This window comes from Petaurus breviceps, unplaced genomic scaffold (genome assembly GCF_028583685.1).
Source record: "Petaurus breviceps papuanus isolate PSGF00001 unplaced genomic scaffold, PetGlider_PUasm1.0 37, whole genome shotgun sequence".
NCBI lineage: Eukaryota > Metazoa > Chordata > Mammalia > Diprotodontia > Petauridae > Petaurus > Petaurus breviceps.
The window spans coordinates 37,699,991-37,717,325 of NW_027186296.1; the positions used below are offsets into that span (position 1 = coordinate 37,699,991).

The following is a 17,335-nucleotide window of genomic DNA, read 5'->3' on the forward strand; positions in this document are numbered from 1 at the left end:
TCAAGACTCTGCATCAAAAATGACAGCAATCAAATGTTGTTTGGTTGAAGATCTTGACAAGAAAAAACAGATTAATAATCTATTAACAAATGAATATCTTTTTATGGCCTCCAAAGGTGCCCAGGAGATGGTGTGCCCAAGGCAAATGGTCAATGACAATGTCTACCATGGCTCGTTGTGATGGCACTGCCACACTTCAATTCTATTATTTACTCATACAAATCTCTCCATTCATTCATGTGCAACCAAGAGTGAAGAACAGCTGAAAAACACAAGCCTAGCCTTCAACACTGGCAACTTATTCACCCTTTCATTTTGGCATCCAAAACACTGGGTTCTCCTTGAAGATGCATGTGTAAGGTGCTGACAGTGACAGAGTGGGGTTGGCCTGGGCTCTCAAGCTGGGCAAGCTTCTGAGAGCAATAGGTCCAGAGAGCCTTGCTCAGAATCATCAGTGTCAGGTTGAACTGGGGCAAGGGGGACATAAAATCTTGAAGTGTCTTCCCCTATTCTTTCCTGTCCTTGGTCAAAGGTGTCTGGAGCCTTGTGGGAACTGTTTAGGGAGGACACCTCACACACACGCACATACACACATGTGCACACTCACTAAACAACAATCTGGAATACCTTGAATGAAATCACAAATACACCTTCAGTTTCGCTTCCATACTGCTGAATTGCCTCTTCATCTTCTGTCACCATAACAATGGGCATCCTATCTTGGCAGTGGTGATAGTACCACACAGCTGCATTGTAAATGCTCCTGGAAAAACAAACCATGTGCACCCCCACCCCCAAACACATATACATTAGAAAACAGCTCACTGCTTAGAATTTCATATTTTGTTCTGAATTGATAGGTTGAGAGGCAATACCACCATACAGTCTTGTGTAGCAGAATAACTGCTTGATCTGGAGACGAGAGCCCAGGATTCAACAGCCCAGGATTCAACTCTTGCCTCCAAAGTTACCTAGTCATATGACTATAAGCAAGTCACTTGCAATCACTGGCTTATTTCTGGTTTGTTAATTTTTAGGTTTCCAAAGAGAAATATGTGACTGTGGGAAATTCTTATGCCCTCTAGGGTCTCAGTTTCTTTATCTGTAAAAGGAGGGACCTTAGCAAGACTCTAAACTTCCTTTTAAATCTATGATTCAAATCCTAAAAGCACTTATTAGGGTCTTTAAAAAAAGATCTTATGCCACACACACTCTCTGATACCATTCAACACTGGAAAACACTCAGTATTACAAGGACAGGCTGTGGAAATATAACAAGAAAACTATCCACATAATTTAAAAGCTATATAGTTTTCACAACGCACCAAAGAACTCAGATGGCATTCAAAGGATTTTGCTCATGTACTATCACAAAGTGCCCTTGTGCCCAAGCTGGCAGCCCCTCAGATGGTCCTCTGTTGGGATTCTTGTGTAATCATCCCTGAACTCTGCTTGTTACTTGAGGCAGAATCAGCTTTGGATTGGTGGAGATTCAAGGTCAGGCATGACCACATGCTGGACAGTTTCACTGAGCTACTGTGGAACTAAATTCTTATGGTATACTCAGAGACTGTGGCAACACCTGAGAGATCCTTTCAAATGCTATACTCTACCCATTTGTTAACAGAGTTCATGCCATGCTTGTGGAATATGCTTATTAGAGCAGTACAATCAATTAACTGAGTGAGTGAAATCCTAGTGATAAGCCCTAGCCAAACAAGCAAGGGGAGGGCAATGCCTAGGTGGGTTTCCTCCGTCATCTAAATTGATTATCTGAATGTGACAAGTATAGCAGCAAAAGCTTGCAAATTGCAAGCATCTAGTATCACCAACAACTGAGTTTATCTACCTAATGTACCACCTCACAGAGCTATTATAAGTAGCTAGAGAAATCATATAATTGTAAACCTTAAGGTTCTATATAAACATTAGCTATTATTATGATGCTTGATCAGATTTTTTTTTCCATTCCCTTTCTCTAATAAAGGACTATGAGTCTAACTCCCTTTCTTACTCCATCCAATGGAACTTTTCTTCTTCACTGTGACAGCTCTTTTTTATCTTTTATAATCTTGTCTTCTTAGATAGAGGGCTAAGCATGCAGTGAGTAAGCCACCTTCTAAGGACTAGTAAGCCAAGCTCTATTCATGTATGAAGAAACCTATTTTGGCCTCAGTCACTAAACTTGTGTCAAACAGAGGAAGAGAGATTTGATTTCTGATTTATAGCAGTATAAACAATCACCATATTTTCATATTACTTGTGATGATGTCATTTGCTCACATATTGATAGGATCAGAAGAAATGTTTGCCTTACCTTCCATGCTACCTGGTGTAATGGAAATTCTGAGGATGTGCCTTTGAATTCTCTAGCCTCCAATACATAAATCTCAACTCTTATAACCTTCACCTTCATTCTAGTTCCACCACTCAGAAATGACTACAAACATTCAGATTGTGAAACTTGTAAATTATTTATTCAGCTATAAATCAGAAGCCTAGTCTCGGAGCCAGGAAAACCTGGGTTCAAATGCTACCTCTGACATGTAATGTCTGTATGACCCTGGGACCCCTCTCAGGGCTTTTAATAAATTCTTTAAAATTTGAAGTTGCAGAGCCGGTGCTGATTTGCATTGGTAGAGGGAGTTTCTTTAATGGGAATTTCCTAAACCAATGAAATCACAGGTCCAGTTTAAAAAAAACAAACAACAGAAGCCAGGTCATGATAAGGTCATACCTTACACTTTTAATGGTGAACCACATTTTGATGAATTGTTCAATCTTCATGACCTTGAACTCAAAAATTCATCCCTTCGATCACAGGCTTCTATCATTCCACCTCTCCCATTACCCCACTCCTTCTAAACTTGTTTGTCTAATGACAACTTTCAATCCCTCTCTTTTCCCATGTTTTCCCAATCTATTACCCTAGCTCTAATCTCATTTTCTTCCCTACACACCTTGACATTATAATTAACCAGTTCAACAAAGTACCATCTTGACCTTCTGTCATTCATATCCTATCAATCCTAAACCTTGGGTAACTCCCCACCACCTACCTTCTCTGCTCTGACTCCCAAGATTCTGAACAGTTCTGAAGGAAGTCATACAATTATACTGACTAGTGCCCACTACAAAGTCTTGTTATCAAACCTCAAGCAGGCCCTCACTGCTATGTGGCACTCATTTTATTCACTACTAATTGGCTCTCTACCACTCTCTCCATAGCAGTCATTTTAAACCTCATCTCTTCTCTATGTCTCAATGCCAGTCCATCCTCTCATAAGAGATTACCTCAAAGACCTACTTGAGAAAATTGAAGTCATCCACTGTGAGCTCCCTCTTCTCCTCTATTCCATACTTCAAAACCTTGAGTATCACCAAAAATATAGTTTATCTACTCAATATTACCTCACAGATCTGTTATGAGTAGCTGGAGAGATCATATAATTTTAAACCTTAAAGCTCTATATAAATGTCAACTATTATTATGATGTATAACCAAAATTTTTTTTCATTTCCTTTCCCTAGAAAAGGACTAAGGGGGGGTGGAGCCAAGATGGCGGAGTAGAAGCACGACCTTCCCGCAGCTCTGGCTTCCACCCTCCCCAATCCATGTAAAAAGGGGACTCTAAACAAACTTTGGAGCTGCAGAACCCACAAAATGACACAGTGAAGCTAACCTCCCACTAAGGACAGCCCGGCAGGCCGGCAGGAATCCAGCACAGCGCTCAGTGAGCTGAGCCCAGCCCCACGCTGCGGCTTTAGCCCCAGGGCGGGCCTGACCAACCTCCCCCTGCCCTCCCCACCCCCCCCCACCCCGGGACTCCACATCAGCAGCAGCTGTGGCCATTTCCAGATTTATCAACACATAGATGTGAAGGACAAAGTGAGAGGTCAGTACAGTCTGGACTTTGGGACCAGTAAGTAGGAGTGCGTAGCTTTTACCCCCAGAGCGAAAAGCTGCTGAGCCGTAGGCACAGCCAGCCAGCGCCACATGGCAACTTCAACTCCTGGCCTGCAGAGTGTAGGGGGACCAAGCACCAGTCTGAGGGGTAATCACTCTTGCTTTAACCTGCTTGGATCTGGATTGCAGTCTCGGGTGGAGGTCCTGGGGTTTGTGTCCAGCTTGCCAGAGCGTGTGGAGACCTCAGAGAGGGTACCCATCTAATACCTCCGGCAGCTGAAAAAACTCCAGCGTTTGGGATGAAAGCTCCCCTGTCTGGTGGCAGAGTCCTACTGTGGCAAAAAGCCCATAAGTCAAGTAATTGAGTGGCAAAATGAGCAGGAAAAGGAAACAAAGCAGACAGAAGTTTCCAACAATACACTCCTATTTTGGGGACAAAAAGGAGCAAAGCATGGAACAGGAGGAAATCAGTGAAGTCAGAACTCCTGAACCAAAAGCTTCAAAGAAAAATACAAGCTGGTTACAGGCCATAGAAGACCTTAAGAAAGATTTTGAAAACCAAATAAGAGAAGTGGAGGAAAAATTGGGAAGAGAAATGAGAAAAATGCAAGAAAATTATGAAATGAGAGTCAACAGCCTGACTGAGGAAAATAATACTTAAAAAACAGACTGACTCAAATGGCAAAGGAGGCCCAAAAAGGCAATGAGAAGAATGCCTTAAAAAGCCGAATTTGCCTCATGGAAAAACAATCTCAAAAACTCAATGAGGAGAATCATTGCTTCAGACTTAGATTGGAGCAAATGGAAGCTAATGACTTTATGAGAAATCAAGATGCTGTTAAACAGATCCAAACAAATGAAAGAATAGAAGGCAACCTGAAATATCTCATGGGAAAAACCACTGACCTGGAAAATAGATCCAGGAGAGAGAATTTAAAAATTATTGGACTGCCTCAAAGCTATGACCAAAGTAAGAACCTAGAAATCATCCTCCAGGAAGTTCTCAAAGAAAACTGCCCTGATGTTTTAGTACCAGAGGGCAAAATAGAGGTTGAAAGAATCCACCCATCACCTCCTGAAAAAGATACCAAAAAGAAAACTCCTAAGAATATTATAGCCAGGTTCCGGAATTCCCAGATTAAGGAGAGAATATTACAAGCAGCCAGGAAGAAACAATTTGAATATTGTGGAAACACAATCAGGATAACCCAGGATCTGGCAGCTTCTACACTGAGGGATCAAAGGGCTTGGAATATGGTATTCCGGAGGGCAAAGGAGCTGGGATTAAAACCAAGAGTCACCTACCCAGCAAAACTGAGTATCATGTTTCAGGGGAAAATAGGGTCATTCAGTGGAATACAGGACTTTCAAGCATTCTTGCTGAAAAAACCAGAGGTGAATAGAAAATTTGACATTCAGATACAAGAAGCAAGAGAAGCATGAGAAGGTAAACAGGGAAAAGAAATCATAAGGAACTTATTAAAGTTGAACTATTAACATTCCTACATGGAAAAACAATAATTGTAACTTATGAAACTTTTCTCAGTAGTTGAAGGGATTAGAAATATATATATTTGTCTATATATGAGGGTATATGGGCATATGAATACATATGTGAATGTGTGTATGTATGTTTACAGGTATACATAGATAGAGGGCACAGGTCCAATTTAACAGGAAGGAATGATACTTAAAAGGTGAAATTAAGAGGTGAGAGGAATATAATGAGAGGAGATGGGGAGAGACAGATTGGGGTAAACTATCTCATACAGAAGAGGCAAGGGAAAGTGGTTACAGTGGAGGGGAAGAATAGGAAGGCAAAAGGGAATGGGTCAACCTTATTCCCATTGAAATTGGCTTGAGAAGTGAGTGAAATACACACTAAAAAGGGTATCTTACCCTCCAGGAGAATAGGGGGGAAGGGGATGAGAGGGCGGAATGATAGAAGGAAGGGTAGGCTGGGGGGGGGAGGGAGGTTGGAAGCACTCACTTTTGAAAATAGACGGGATCAAAGTGGAGAATAGAGCGGGTGGGAGGTGGGATGGGAGAAAGGGAAGTGTAATCAATCTTTTACAATGTATCTACTATGTTATTGTTTTGCATTAGCCATACATGTGCAGCCTATACAGAACTGCATATCTTCCCAGTAGGGGTGTGGGACAGGGAAGGAGGGGAATGAATCTGGAAAGTTTTGAAATAAAATATTCAAATATGTATATATATACTATTATTAATACCATCTTACATGTAATTGGGAAATGGGATGTGCAGGCATTGAGGCATAGAGATCCACTGGAAAAGTGGAAAGGGGTATGGGGGAAAATGTGGGAGAGAGCAGACTGGAGGAGGGGATATCCTGTGGGACTGCTATTTTGGGGCGGTGGGTGGGGGAGAAATGGGGAGAAAATTTGTAACTCAAAATCTGGCGGAAACGAATGATGTAAATCAGAAGTTAATAAAGCATTAAAAAAAAAAGAAAGAAAAGAAAAGGACTAAGGGCCTAACTCCCTTTCCTCCTCCACTGAATGGAAACTTTCTTCTCCTTCACTGTAACTGTTATACATATATCTTTTATAATCTTGTCCTCTGGGTAGAGAGTTAAAGCACATGATGAGCAGCCAAGCCATCCTCTAGGGACCAGTAGGGCAATCCAGGTTGGTAGTAGACGACTTACCTATCTTTTCATCTTTTGCTTTAACTCAGAAGATAAAGTAGTACTTCTCTTTGCCAAGGTTAGGCCCTCTACCTGTGTCTTCTTCCTAATTCCTCACATTCCCATTCCTTTTTGGAGCTTGGCCAACAGATCATCTCTTTCTCATCTTCAATCTCTCCTTTTCCACTGGCTTCTTGCTTACTTCTTACTTCCATACTTAAAAATGTCCCTTTACCTACCATCTTTTCAAGCTTATGATCTTTTCTAACTTTTTCCTTTTACTGATGAACTCCTAGGAAGAGCAGTCTACTCTTACTACCCCACTTTCCTCATTACCTTTTCACTCTCACTCTTTTACAACCTAGCTTTACTGCTCTACTAAAACCACTCATTCATTAACATCTTAATTGTGAAAAACGGTGGCTTTTTCTCAGTTCTCATTCTCCCTGATTTTTCTGAAATTTTTGATACTGTTGACGACTCACTCCTCCTAAACAGTCTTTCTTTCTACCTCTATGACCATTTCCTTCTCAGTCCCCTTTGTCGGCTCAGTATCCATATCTTATCTCCTACTGGTACGTATCCCAGGCTTCCTTTTCTTTTTTTTCTTACCTTTTTTCCAGGATTTCATCTATTTTCATGAAAATAATTTCAATTATCATTTCTCAGTGGTGTTTTAAATCTATATATTCAAACCTAATCTTTTTCCTGATTTCCAGGATTGCATCCCGAAATACCTGCTTCATATGTTTCCCTCATTAAGTATCTCAAACTCAACAAGTTCAAACCTGGAGTCATCATTTACCTCCCAAACCTGCTCCTTCTCTAAATTTCCCTATTTTTTTTTTTTTTGCTTTTTTTGGGAGGGCAATTGGGGTTAAGTGACTTGCCCAAGGTCACACGGCTAGTTTTTGTGTCAAGTGTCTGAGGCCGGATTTGAACTCAGGTCCTCCTGACTCCAGGGCCGGTGTTCTATTCACTGTACCACTTAGCTGCCCCCAAATTTCCCTATTTTTGAATGCACCACCATCTTCCTAGTCACCTAGGTTTGAAACCTGTGAGCCAGCTCTGACTCTTCTCTCTCCCTCACCCACCATGTTCAAATCAAGACGTCAAGTCTTCTTGCTTCTAACTCGACAATATTTCTTTTGGCTGGCTCCACAGCTCCATTCGCACCTTAACTACCTTAGTTCAGATCTTCTTCCCCCCTGGCCAGAGTCTCTTAATTGGTCTTCCCGCCTCCATTCTCTTTCCCTGCCCAATCCATTCTTCATAGAGATGCCAAAAATCATCTTCCTAAGGCAGAGGTTTCTTCCTTGCTCAAAATCTTCAGTGACTCCCTTTTGCTTTTGAGATAAAATTCAAACTTCTTAGCCTGGAATTTAAGGTTCTCTACAGTTTGGATCCAATCTATTATTCCAGTTTTATTTCACAACGCTCTCCTTCCCATCCTCTCTTTATCACTCAAACTGTCGTAGTAGTTGTGTCTCCTTCTCAACATGCCACATCCCACTTCTGTACATTTGCACCAAACATCTCCTCTGCCTCTCAGGAACCTTAATGTTCTTCAAGGTTCAGGGGTGGTGCCACCCCCACCTGAATCCTTTCCTTATTATGTCCCATTACTAGTGCCCTCTCCGTCCTCATTTATTTACATATCTAAGAACTTGTCCAGGAGAAAATAAGGTTGCTTGAGGGCAAAACCATTTCCCATTTTCTTTTGTATCTCTAGCACCTAGCACAGCACCTTGTACCTATTAGATATTTAATATTTATTGAAATGAATGGTTGAAATAGTATTTATTTAGATTTCAGGCATTTCAGTACAAACTGCAGCTACAAAATAACTACTGGTTCATCCTAATGTTAAATGGTTATGAGGTTACAAATAATCATACCAAAAAATGACAGTTCATAGAGATTCAGTATTGTACCTGGTCTGCCACTTTTCCATAGACTCTCCTCTTTCTCTGGGAAGGTAGCAATATTGTTGGAACTCATTAGCAAAGAGAACACAATCATGGCGGGCATCCTTCAGGAGATTTCGAAGTTTGTTATATTGTCTATGACATAAAGGAGAAAAATACAATCTAATGAAGCAGGTGCTTTCCTAGTGCATTTACATTTGCTGAAAATGAAATTAGAGAAAGGCACTTTAAAGAAAATGTCTAATTATTTTTAAATAAGCAAATATTTACTTATATTGGCATTTTTAGATGATATATGTATTGCTACTGTTTCATGGTGAAATTTGCCCTTTTATCCCCAATAGTGTATACCTTCTCTCTTTTCTAGCTCCTGAGACTTTTGGTCCTTAGTTAAAGGTCTCTAAGTGGCAGGTGGGGGTCATCCAGTTTCCCAGCCACACAGGACTACGTTCAAACAAACAAACAAACAAACAAAAACAAATAAATATCTAGGTAAGGTTTTCTCCCAGTTGCCAGAGTTTGAATAAAGTCTTCTCACAAGACAGAATTTGGACTAGATTCATCACTGAATAACTAAATTCAGAGGTTCATCACTATATTGCTTACAGGATAATGAATTCTTCAGCCACAGCAATTCAAAAGGCCTTCTGCTAAGTAAGAGTAGTTTCTGTAGTTTTTCTGGATTCAGGGAATTGTACCTATTTGCTCTTCCCCTCCCAACTCTGAAAGTCCCTAATTTTTCATAAATTGGAAATCAGATTACCTAATGCTCTATTGTTTCCTTTTAATAAACTGGCCTTCTCTGATTGTTTTTAATGTATAAAAGTCTGTTTCACCCTGTATTTTGGGTCCAACTCTAAGCTGAGGAGGTCTGGTCTTAGTTTGCTAGGCAATTGACATGTACTGCTCAATAAATCAATATGCTTGGGAGATTAAGCCTTTGTTTCTTCAATCATTTCATCTTTCACCTGCCATAGCTGGCCCTCTGACAGTCACAGTCTGTCACCAGGCCCATCCTTGTAAAGTACAACTTTTGATCTGGATCTATGATTTCATTTTCCAGCAAAAAACTTCTTTTGCCAACGTAGGCTGGTAAGTGTTCCGCAACTTAGTCTCAGAGACCAAGAACATAAATCTTAGTGCCTGAGGTACTAAAAGGTTAAATGAATTGTTCAGGGTCACACTGCCAGCATGTGTCAGATGTGGGACCTTGAACCTGTCTATGTCTTTCCTGCTCCAGGGAGGACTCTTTCTCCAGTACACTGCTTCTCCAGTGCATGGACAACAGGGAGTTAATAACATTTTCCAGAACACTAAGACAGGGTCATAAGATTTTCTTCCCCAAGAAGGGGGGACATGACAATCAAACCTGAAAGTCAAATCTGTAGCCATGGATGGATGGATCAAGTTCATAAGAAAGTCCTTTACAGGAGATGGCAATGCAGAAGAATGGAGACATTCATAGCTATTTAAACAAAATTTATTATTTCTCTGAAAAAAGGTAAGTATTGTTCATAATAAACCAGATGTTAAATTAACTTATAAATTATACAGGGCAGGTAATTAGCATTTACTCCTGGTTCAGTATGAAAAACACTTGGGTCATATACCTGCTCAACTAACTCACACTGGGAAAAACAAAAAGCTTTTTCTGAAAGCAAAGATGAAACACTTTATCGTCTCCCTTTCAAAAAAATGCTGACTAATCATCATCAGAAAACAATCTACTCAAAATTCATTGATTAAGCTTTTACGATACACCAAGCTAGTTAGGCAAAAAGGACATAGCATGCCTAGGTGAGGCACAGGGTATACTGAGACAACATTAAAATCTTTGTCCTCAAGAAGTTTACAATCTATAGAAGGAAACAAAATGTACACATATAAGTGTGTGTATATAACATGCATTTGTTATATATTATGATTATATAGATTATTTTCTATGTTTATGTAATGGTTATATATATTATGATATACATTATATATACACGTGCATATACACACACAGATAGTAATTTCAGGGGTGGGGAAAGCATTAGCAGGTCAGAGGGATTGGGAAAGACCCCAGATTAGAACTTAAGCTAAGCTTTGAAGGAAACTAGAGATCTGCAGGGGTAGAGGTAAGGAGGAATTGTATTCCAAGAGTGCCAATCAACCAACCTAGGCAAAGGCAGGAGAGGGGAGATGAGACATCTCATATGAGAACTCACAAATAAGACACTTTGGATGAAATGCAGAGTACACAAAAGGAAATGATGTGTAATAATTCTAGAAAGAAAGACAGGAGCTGGTTTGCAAAGGGTTTTAGGTGACAAAGCAAGGAAATCACAGACCTCACTACATGGCCTCACACAGCCACACACTGTTAGTGCCTTAAACCTCCACTGACGTCCTATGCCATGGTTTTCAAAGGCCACGGCAGTGGAGCAAAGTTCTCGCAAACCTGGCAAAGATTAGAGGGTAGGACTAGTGATTCTACCTGCTTAGAGAGGGGCTATGATCTGGATGGTAGCACAAGCACCCACAGCAACAAAATTATGGATTCATAGGATACTTAAAGTCTGTATCAGGGGTGGGTGGCCTCAGGGCCATGTGGTCCTCGAAGTCCTCAAGCATGGTCCTTTAATAGAATCCAGACTTGGATCAGGTATGTTTATTCAATCTGCTAACCTTTATTTATTTATTTATTTAAACATATTTTTTATTTATTTTTCAGATGCTTTATTAACTTCTGATTTACATCATTCATTTCTGCCAGATTTTGAGTTACAACCCTGTTTTTCCCCTACTCATCACCCCAAAATAGCAGTCCTACAGGATATCCCCTCCTCCAACCTGCTCTCTCCCATATTTTCTTCCATACCCCTTTCGACTTTTCCAGTAGGGCATGGTGGATCTCTATGCCCCAGTGCCTGTATATCTTATTTCCCAATTACATGTAAAATAGTATTAATAATAGTGTACGTATATATATTTGAATATTTTATTTTAAAACTTTGAATTCTAGATTCATTCCCTTCCTCCTTTGTCACCTACCGTTACTGGGAAGATAAGCAGTTCAGTATAGGTTGTACATGTGTGGCTAATGCAAAGCAATAACATAATAGATATATTGTAAAAGACCGACTATATTTCCCTCCCTCCTATCCCACCACCCACTTGTTCTATTCTCTGCTTTGATCCCATCCCTTTTCAAAAGTGGGTGCTTCCAACTTCCCTCCCCCCCAGCCTACTCTCCCTTCCATTATCCCCCCTCTCATCCCCTTCCCCCCCTACTCTCCTGGAGGGTGAGGTACTGTAAGGGTTATGGGATTTAAAGATCTTCCATGCCCCATTGGACTTGCTGACATAGTAGGAAGGGGCGGAGCAAGAGAAAGCAGAAGCCAAGCTAGAGTTCCTGCGGTGGCTAGTGGCGGTGATGGTGGCAACAGCAGCAGAGGTAGCAGCGGCAGCGTGAAGCCCTTTTTGAGTCAGCCAGAATTTCTGCTAAGGACTCCTGCTGAGGACTGCCAAGGGCTGGAGCTGCTGGGAGCACGCTTCCTGGATGCTGGGTGGTTGCTGTGAGTGGGGAGAGGAGGACCTTTGCCTGAGGTAGCCTGTTCTGTTTTAAAGGCTTGAGAATGTGGGTGCTTTCTACTTTATCTACCTGTGCCAATTTCATAACTACTCTGATGGTTTTCACTTTCTGGTTTTGGGACTCAGTCTTTTGGTATTTTAATAAATTTTCTAGCTTATTCCCCCATATGGCAAGCCTGATATATTTTGTGATGGATAATTATATCAGCATATCTGTAATTTCCATAGGCATTGTGAATATGGCATTGCTGATACATTTGGCGACCAGGATGGGATCACAAAATGTCAGGCCTCTATTTGGAAGCAGTGGGGCTTTAGAGGGAGAAATGGCTATTCCAGGATGGGAGGATTTGCCTTATTCCTCTCTAGCCAGAAAATGGGCTAAAAGCACAGGGCCTTGTGAAAACTGGGAACCAAGGCTAAAAGAGGGAGAACCTGGAGATTTGGAAAGATGTTTGAAAGGAATACCCATAGAACCAGGCAAAGAACTGGCAGGAGTGTGCAGGAGAGGCTGGGTGCTGCTAACAAGTTATCGCCTTTTGTGTAAAAGTAGGGATAAGCTGCTGGAGGAAAGAGCTCGGATGGCTAGGGAGTCAGCTGGCTTGCGTGAGGATTCTTCTGTGTCACAGCACTCAGAAGAGCAAACTGGAGGGACTCATGTGGTCCAGGAGCAAGCTACTGTTCATATAGCTAAAAGGAAGCAAAAAACTAGCAGAAGGAATGTGCATGCAGCTTTTGTACAGGCTGGGCAGAGTTTCCCTGACAGCTTCCAGGAGAATGTGTGAGGAGAATGGAGCAAGGTTAGATGAGGAGTCTTCTAATGTAGAAGCTCTCCCCATATAAAGAAGAAGACAGGAGAACCACCGAGGCAAAACAGAGTCCAGGGAGATAATTGAGGATTTCACTCAACAGGAGATCACTGATACATTGAGTAGATTTACCCAAAGAATGGGGGAGTCTTTAGTGTCTTGGATAGTAAGAATCACTGATGAAGGCACTGGAGGAATAACACTGGACAATGAGGAATGTTTAAAATTCATAAGTATCAGTCAGAATCCTTTTGTACACCAAGCTTTTAGGGATCACCATATGCAAGGAGGAAACAACAAAACTAATCTGCTAGCCTTAGCTGCAATATCCTACTGAATCTATGTGGCCTAGGGGAGACAGACCCTGGTACTCACTTAGAGACTGTATGAGAAAGCTAAAGGAGGAGGTAATAAAAACTGCTATCATGATTGGAGATGCAAATGCATATTATGATACCCCCCTAGGAGTTCCTCATAGAAATATCACAGTGAAAACAGCTCCTCCTGCATATAAGCACCTAATTCTGACTCTATTAATTGGAGAAATAGGGCACCCTCTTTCAGAGGTGCTGGATAAGATTTCACAATTAAGCGATTTAGGGGAATGGGAAAAAGACAAATTGCCTAGAGAGAGAAGAGTAAACAGCCAGAGGATTCAGAGACAAAATAGACCAACAAGAAGGGAACTGTTTACTGCTCTATTAAGAGCAGGGGTGGATTTTAGAAGAATAGATGGTATTCCAACTGAAGAGCTGCATAAGCTGTACCAAGAAAAGGTACTTAGCATTAGAATGAACAGGGAAGCAGGAACCACCCCTGCAGGTATTTCTGAATCTGAATCTTTGTATCCAAGTTTGCCCCACCTTCAGGGGTATAGGAGATAAGCCAAGCCCCAGCCCAGATAAAAGAAATATGCAGAAGAGATTGCAGACCCCATATTGCTTTAACAATATATTGGAAGAATGGATCAACTACTGTGACTAGGGCACTGCTTGATACTGGGGCTGAGGCCACACTTATCTATGGAAACCCTGATAAGTTTAAACATGGAACTCCTATTACCATCACAAGTCTAGGAGGCGCTGAAATATCAGCCAGACAAGTTAAAATAACAATGAAAATTGGGCAGTTACCTAAGAAAGAATATACTGTGGTTGTTGTACCCATCCCTGAATACATCATTGGAATAGATGTATTGAGAGGCATGACTCTGAATTTACCTGAAGGGAGATACCAATTTGCTGTGAGGAAGATAGGAATTAATACAGTTTTAGTGGGAAAACTAAAAACGGACCCAATCACTTTACCTGAACCTTCTGAAATAATTACTTTAAAACAGTATCGTGTGCCAGGTGGGCAAGATGAAATTACCACTACTATAAAGGAATATGTTGAAGCAGGAGTGTTAGTCCCTACAACCACAAGATGGAATAATCCTGTCTGGCCAATAAGAAAATCAGATGGGACATGGAGAATGACTGTGGATTATAGACAGTTGAATAAGGTGACTCTTTCTTTGTATGCTGCTGTTCCAGATACCATCACCTTATTAGAAAGGATCCAGAAATATGATAGGACTTGGTATGCAGTTATTGCCTTGGCAAATGTCTTCTTCACCATCCCAATAGACCCTAAACAATGGGACCAATTCGCTTTCACTTGGCAGGGTAGACAATATACTTTCACCCGCTTGCCACAAGGGTACATACATAGCCCCACAATTTGTCACAGGATTGTGGCTGAACAGTTGGATGAATTAAAGCTACCTGGTGTACAGCTTACCCACTACATTGATGATATCATGATACAGGGAAAAGATGCGAAAGTAGTGGAAAGGAGTTTGACCCTTCTAATTGAGCATACGAAAAGTAAAGGGTGGGAAATTAACCCTGCAAAGGTTCAAGGACCAGCTCAAAATGTGAAATTTTGGGGTATACAATGGAACAAGGGGCTAAGGGAGATTCTTCCTCAAGCCCGACAAAAGATTCAGGATTTTCCTACCCCTACCAATAAGGAGGCCCAAAAGTTCATAGGATTGTTTGGATACTGGAGGCACCACATTCCACATTTGGGACAGATTTTAAAACCTTTATATAGAGTCACACGGAAGAAATACGAATTCGATTGGAGACTTGAGCAGAGTAAAGCTTTTGAAGAAGCCAAGGCTGCCAAACAATTGGCTCTAGATTTGTGGCCCATGCAAAATGGTCCAGTGGAATTGCAAGTGACTGTACAAGATGATTATGCAAACTGGAGCTTATAGCAAAAACAACAAAGCCGAAATATACCTTTGGGATTTTGATGTAGGAAACTCCCTTCATCTGGAGTCCAGTATACACCTTTTGAAAAGCAGTTGTTAGTTGCATATTGGGCTTTGGTGGAGAATGAACAACTGACTCTGGGCCATGAAGTGATATTAAGACCTGGAATCCCAATTATGACCTGGGTAATGAGTACCCCAGCTTCTCACAGAATTGGACATGCCCAAGAGGCTAGTATAATCAAATGAAAGTGGTATATTCAAAACAGAGCGAAAACAGGCAAAAGCGGAGTCTCTGCTCTACATGAATCTGTAGCAAACATAGAAATTGAGAGGAATGACACACCCCCTGAGCCAAAGCAACAGTTGGTACAGTCCACTGTAAAATGGAATGAGGGATATGATGTATTAACTGAGGAACAAAAGAAACATGCATGGTTTACTGATGGGACAGCAAAATACTTGGGGCAAAAAACATTGGAAAGCAGTGGCCTATAACCCATGTACTAGAAGGACTTTGGAAAGTACTGGGATAGGTGCAAGTAGCCAATATGCTGAACTTATGGTAGTATATCAAGCCATCAAAATAGAACAAGGAGGACAGTGTCATATATTCACTGATTCGTGGGCGGTAGCTAATGGGTTAGCTACATGGATGCCCATGTGGAAAAATGAAAATTGGGAAATTCATGGCAAACAAGTCTGGGGCAAAGAATTATGGGAAGATATCTGGAACATGTCTTTGGTCACTGACTTGTCAGTTTTTCATGTAGATGCTCACGTGGCCCCCACCACACCAGAACGTGAGTACAATGCTCATGCTGACCGACTGGCAAAGATTGCTACTGAACATATTGTCCCTACTTTGACAACAACTGATGATCCGGTATTAGCAAAATGGGTCCACCAAACGGCCGGCCATTTGGGGGTCCAGGCCACACACCAGTGGGCACAAGATCGAGGTATTAGTATCTCTCATTCACTGTTAAAACAGATAGCAGAAGAATGTCATATATGTCAATTGGAAAAGGAGCGAACTGTTCCTCGGGTAGTAACTGGAGAGATAGCAAGAGGAAAAGTCCCAGCCCAAATCTGGCAAATAGATTATATTGGTCCACTACCACTGGATAAAGGATGCAGATTTATATGTACTTGTGTTGACACCTATTCAGGTGTACTAGTAGCTTGTCCTTATAAGAATGCAACCCAGAAAAACACTTATAAAACTCTAGATCTCATAAGTCTATATTATGGAACCCCAATGCAGAGTCAAAGTGATAATGGGTCACATTTCAAAGGCAATGAAATGAAGAAGTATTGTATACTAAACAATATAGAATGGATATATCATATTCCATATTATCCAGAAGCATCTGGGTTAACTGAAAGAATGAATGGATTACTGAAAGAACAGTTGAGGAAGTTAAGTTCCAATAATTCATATCAACATTGGAAGGATAATTTGTTCATGGCTTTGCGTAATTTGAATAATAGACCATTGGGAGGAAGTACACCTCTAGCCAGAATGATGACCCCCAATCTGCAAATTAGAAAACAACAAACACATGAGATCCCAAATATTGAGTGTTGGACCTTGAGGCCAGATGTCCCAGCACTGTACCCAGGACCGCCTGGTTCGGTGGGGTATGATTTACATTGTTTAGAGGACTTCTGGTTGGACAGAAAAGAAATAAGAAAAATCTCCACTGGGATATGCATAAGAATCCCTAAAAATCACTTTGGACAGATTTTACCCAAATCAGGATTAGCAGCTCAATGAATACATGTATTGGCTGGAGTAATAGATTCTAATTATCAAGGAGAAATTGTTGTAACATTCCATAATTTAGGTGAAGGGCCCATACAGATTCACAAAAATGATCGGATAGTTCAAGTGATTATTGTTCCTTGTAAAACAATACCACTTGTAAAAACTGACCCTCCTTCCAAAATAACTGTCACAGGAACTGAAGGATTTGGTTCTAGTGATAGAATAAAATCAGGAGCTAAAGTATGGGTAAAACGGAAGCCAGATGATGTTCCAAAGGCTGCAGAGATTATAGCACATGGGAGGGATAACACTGTAACTATTGTTTATTCTGAAGAAGATGATTACAAAATTGTACCCTTAACTCATTTATTCTACCGTGAGTGAGGCTACGATAGTCTGGTTATTGTCTCTTTGCTTCTTCTTGATTTTTT

General features: G+C 41.0%; 1 protein-coding gene across 4 annotated transcripts in view; it reads right to left on the reverse strand.

Annotated features, from left to right (window-relative positions):
* DIS3L (DIS3 like exosome 3'-5' exoribonuclease) overlaps window positions 1-17,335 on the reverse strand; it is a 50,808-nt gene that overhangs the window by 23,977 nt on the left and 9,496 nt on the right. For all 4 annotated transcript variants that reach the window (XM_069098256.1, XM_069098257.1, XM_069098254.1 and 1 more), the window contains exons 3-4: window positions 8,495-8,623; window positions 628-763 (exon numbers count right to left, since the gene is read on the reverse strand). In XM_069098256.1, coding sequence (XP_068954357.1) covers window positions 628-763; window positions 8,495-8,623 — 265 coding nt within the window. The remainder of the gene's footprint in view (window positions 1-627; window positions 764-8,494; window positions 8,624-17,335) is intronic.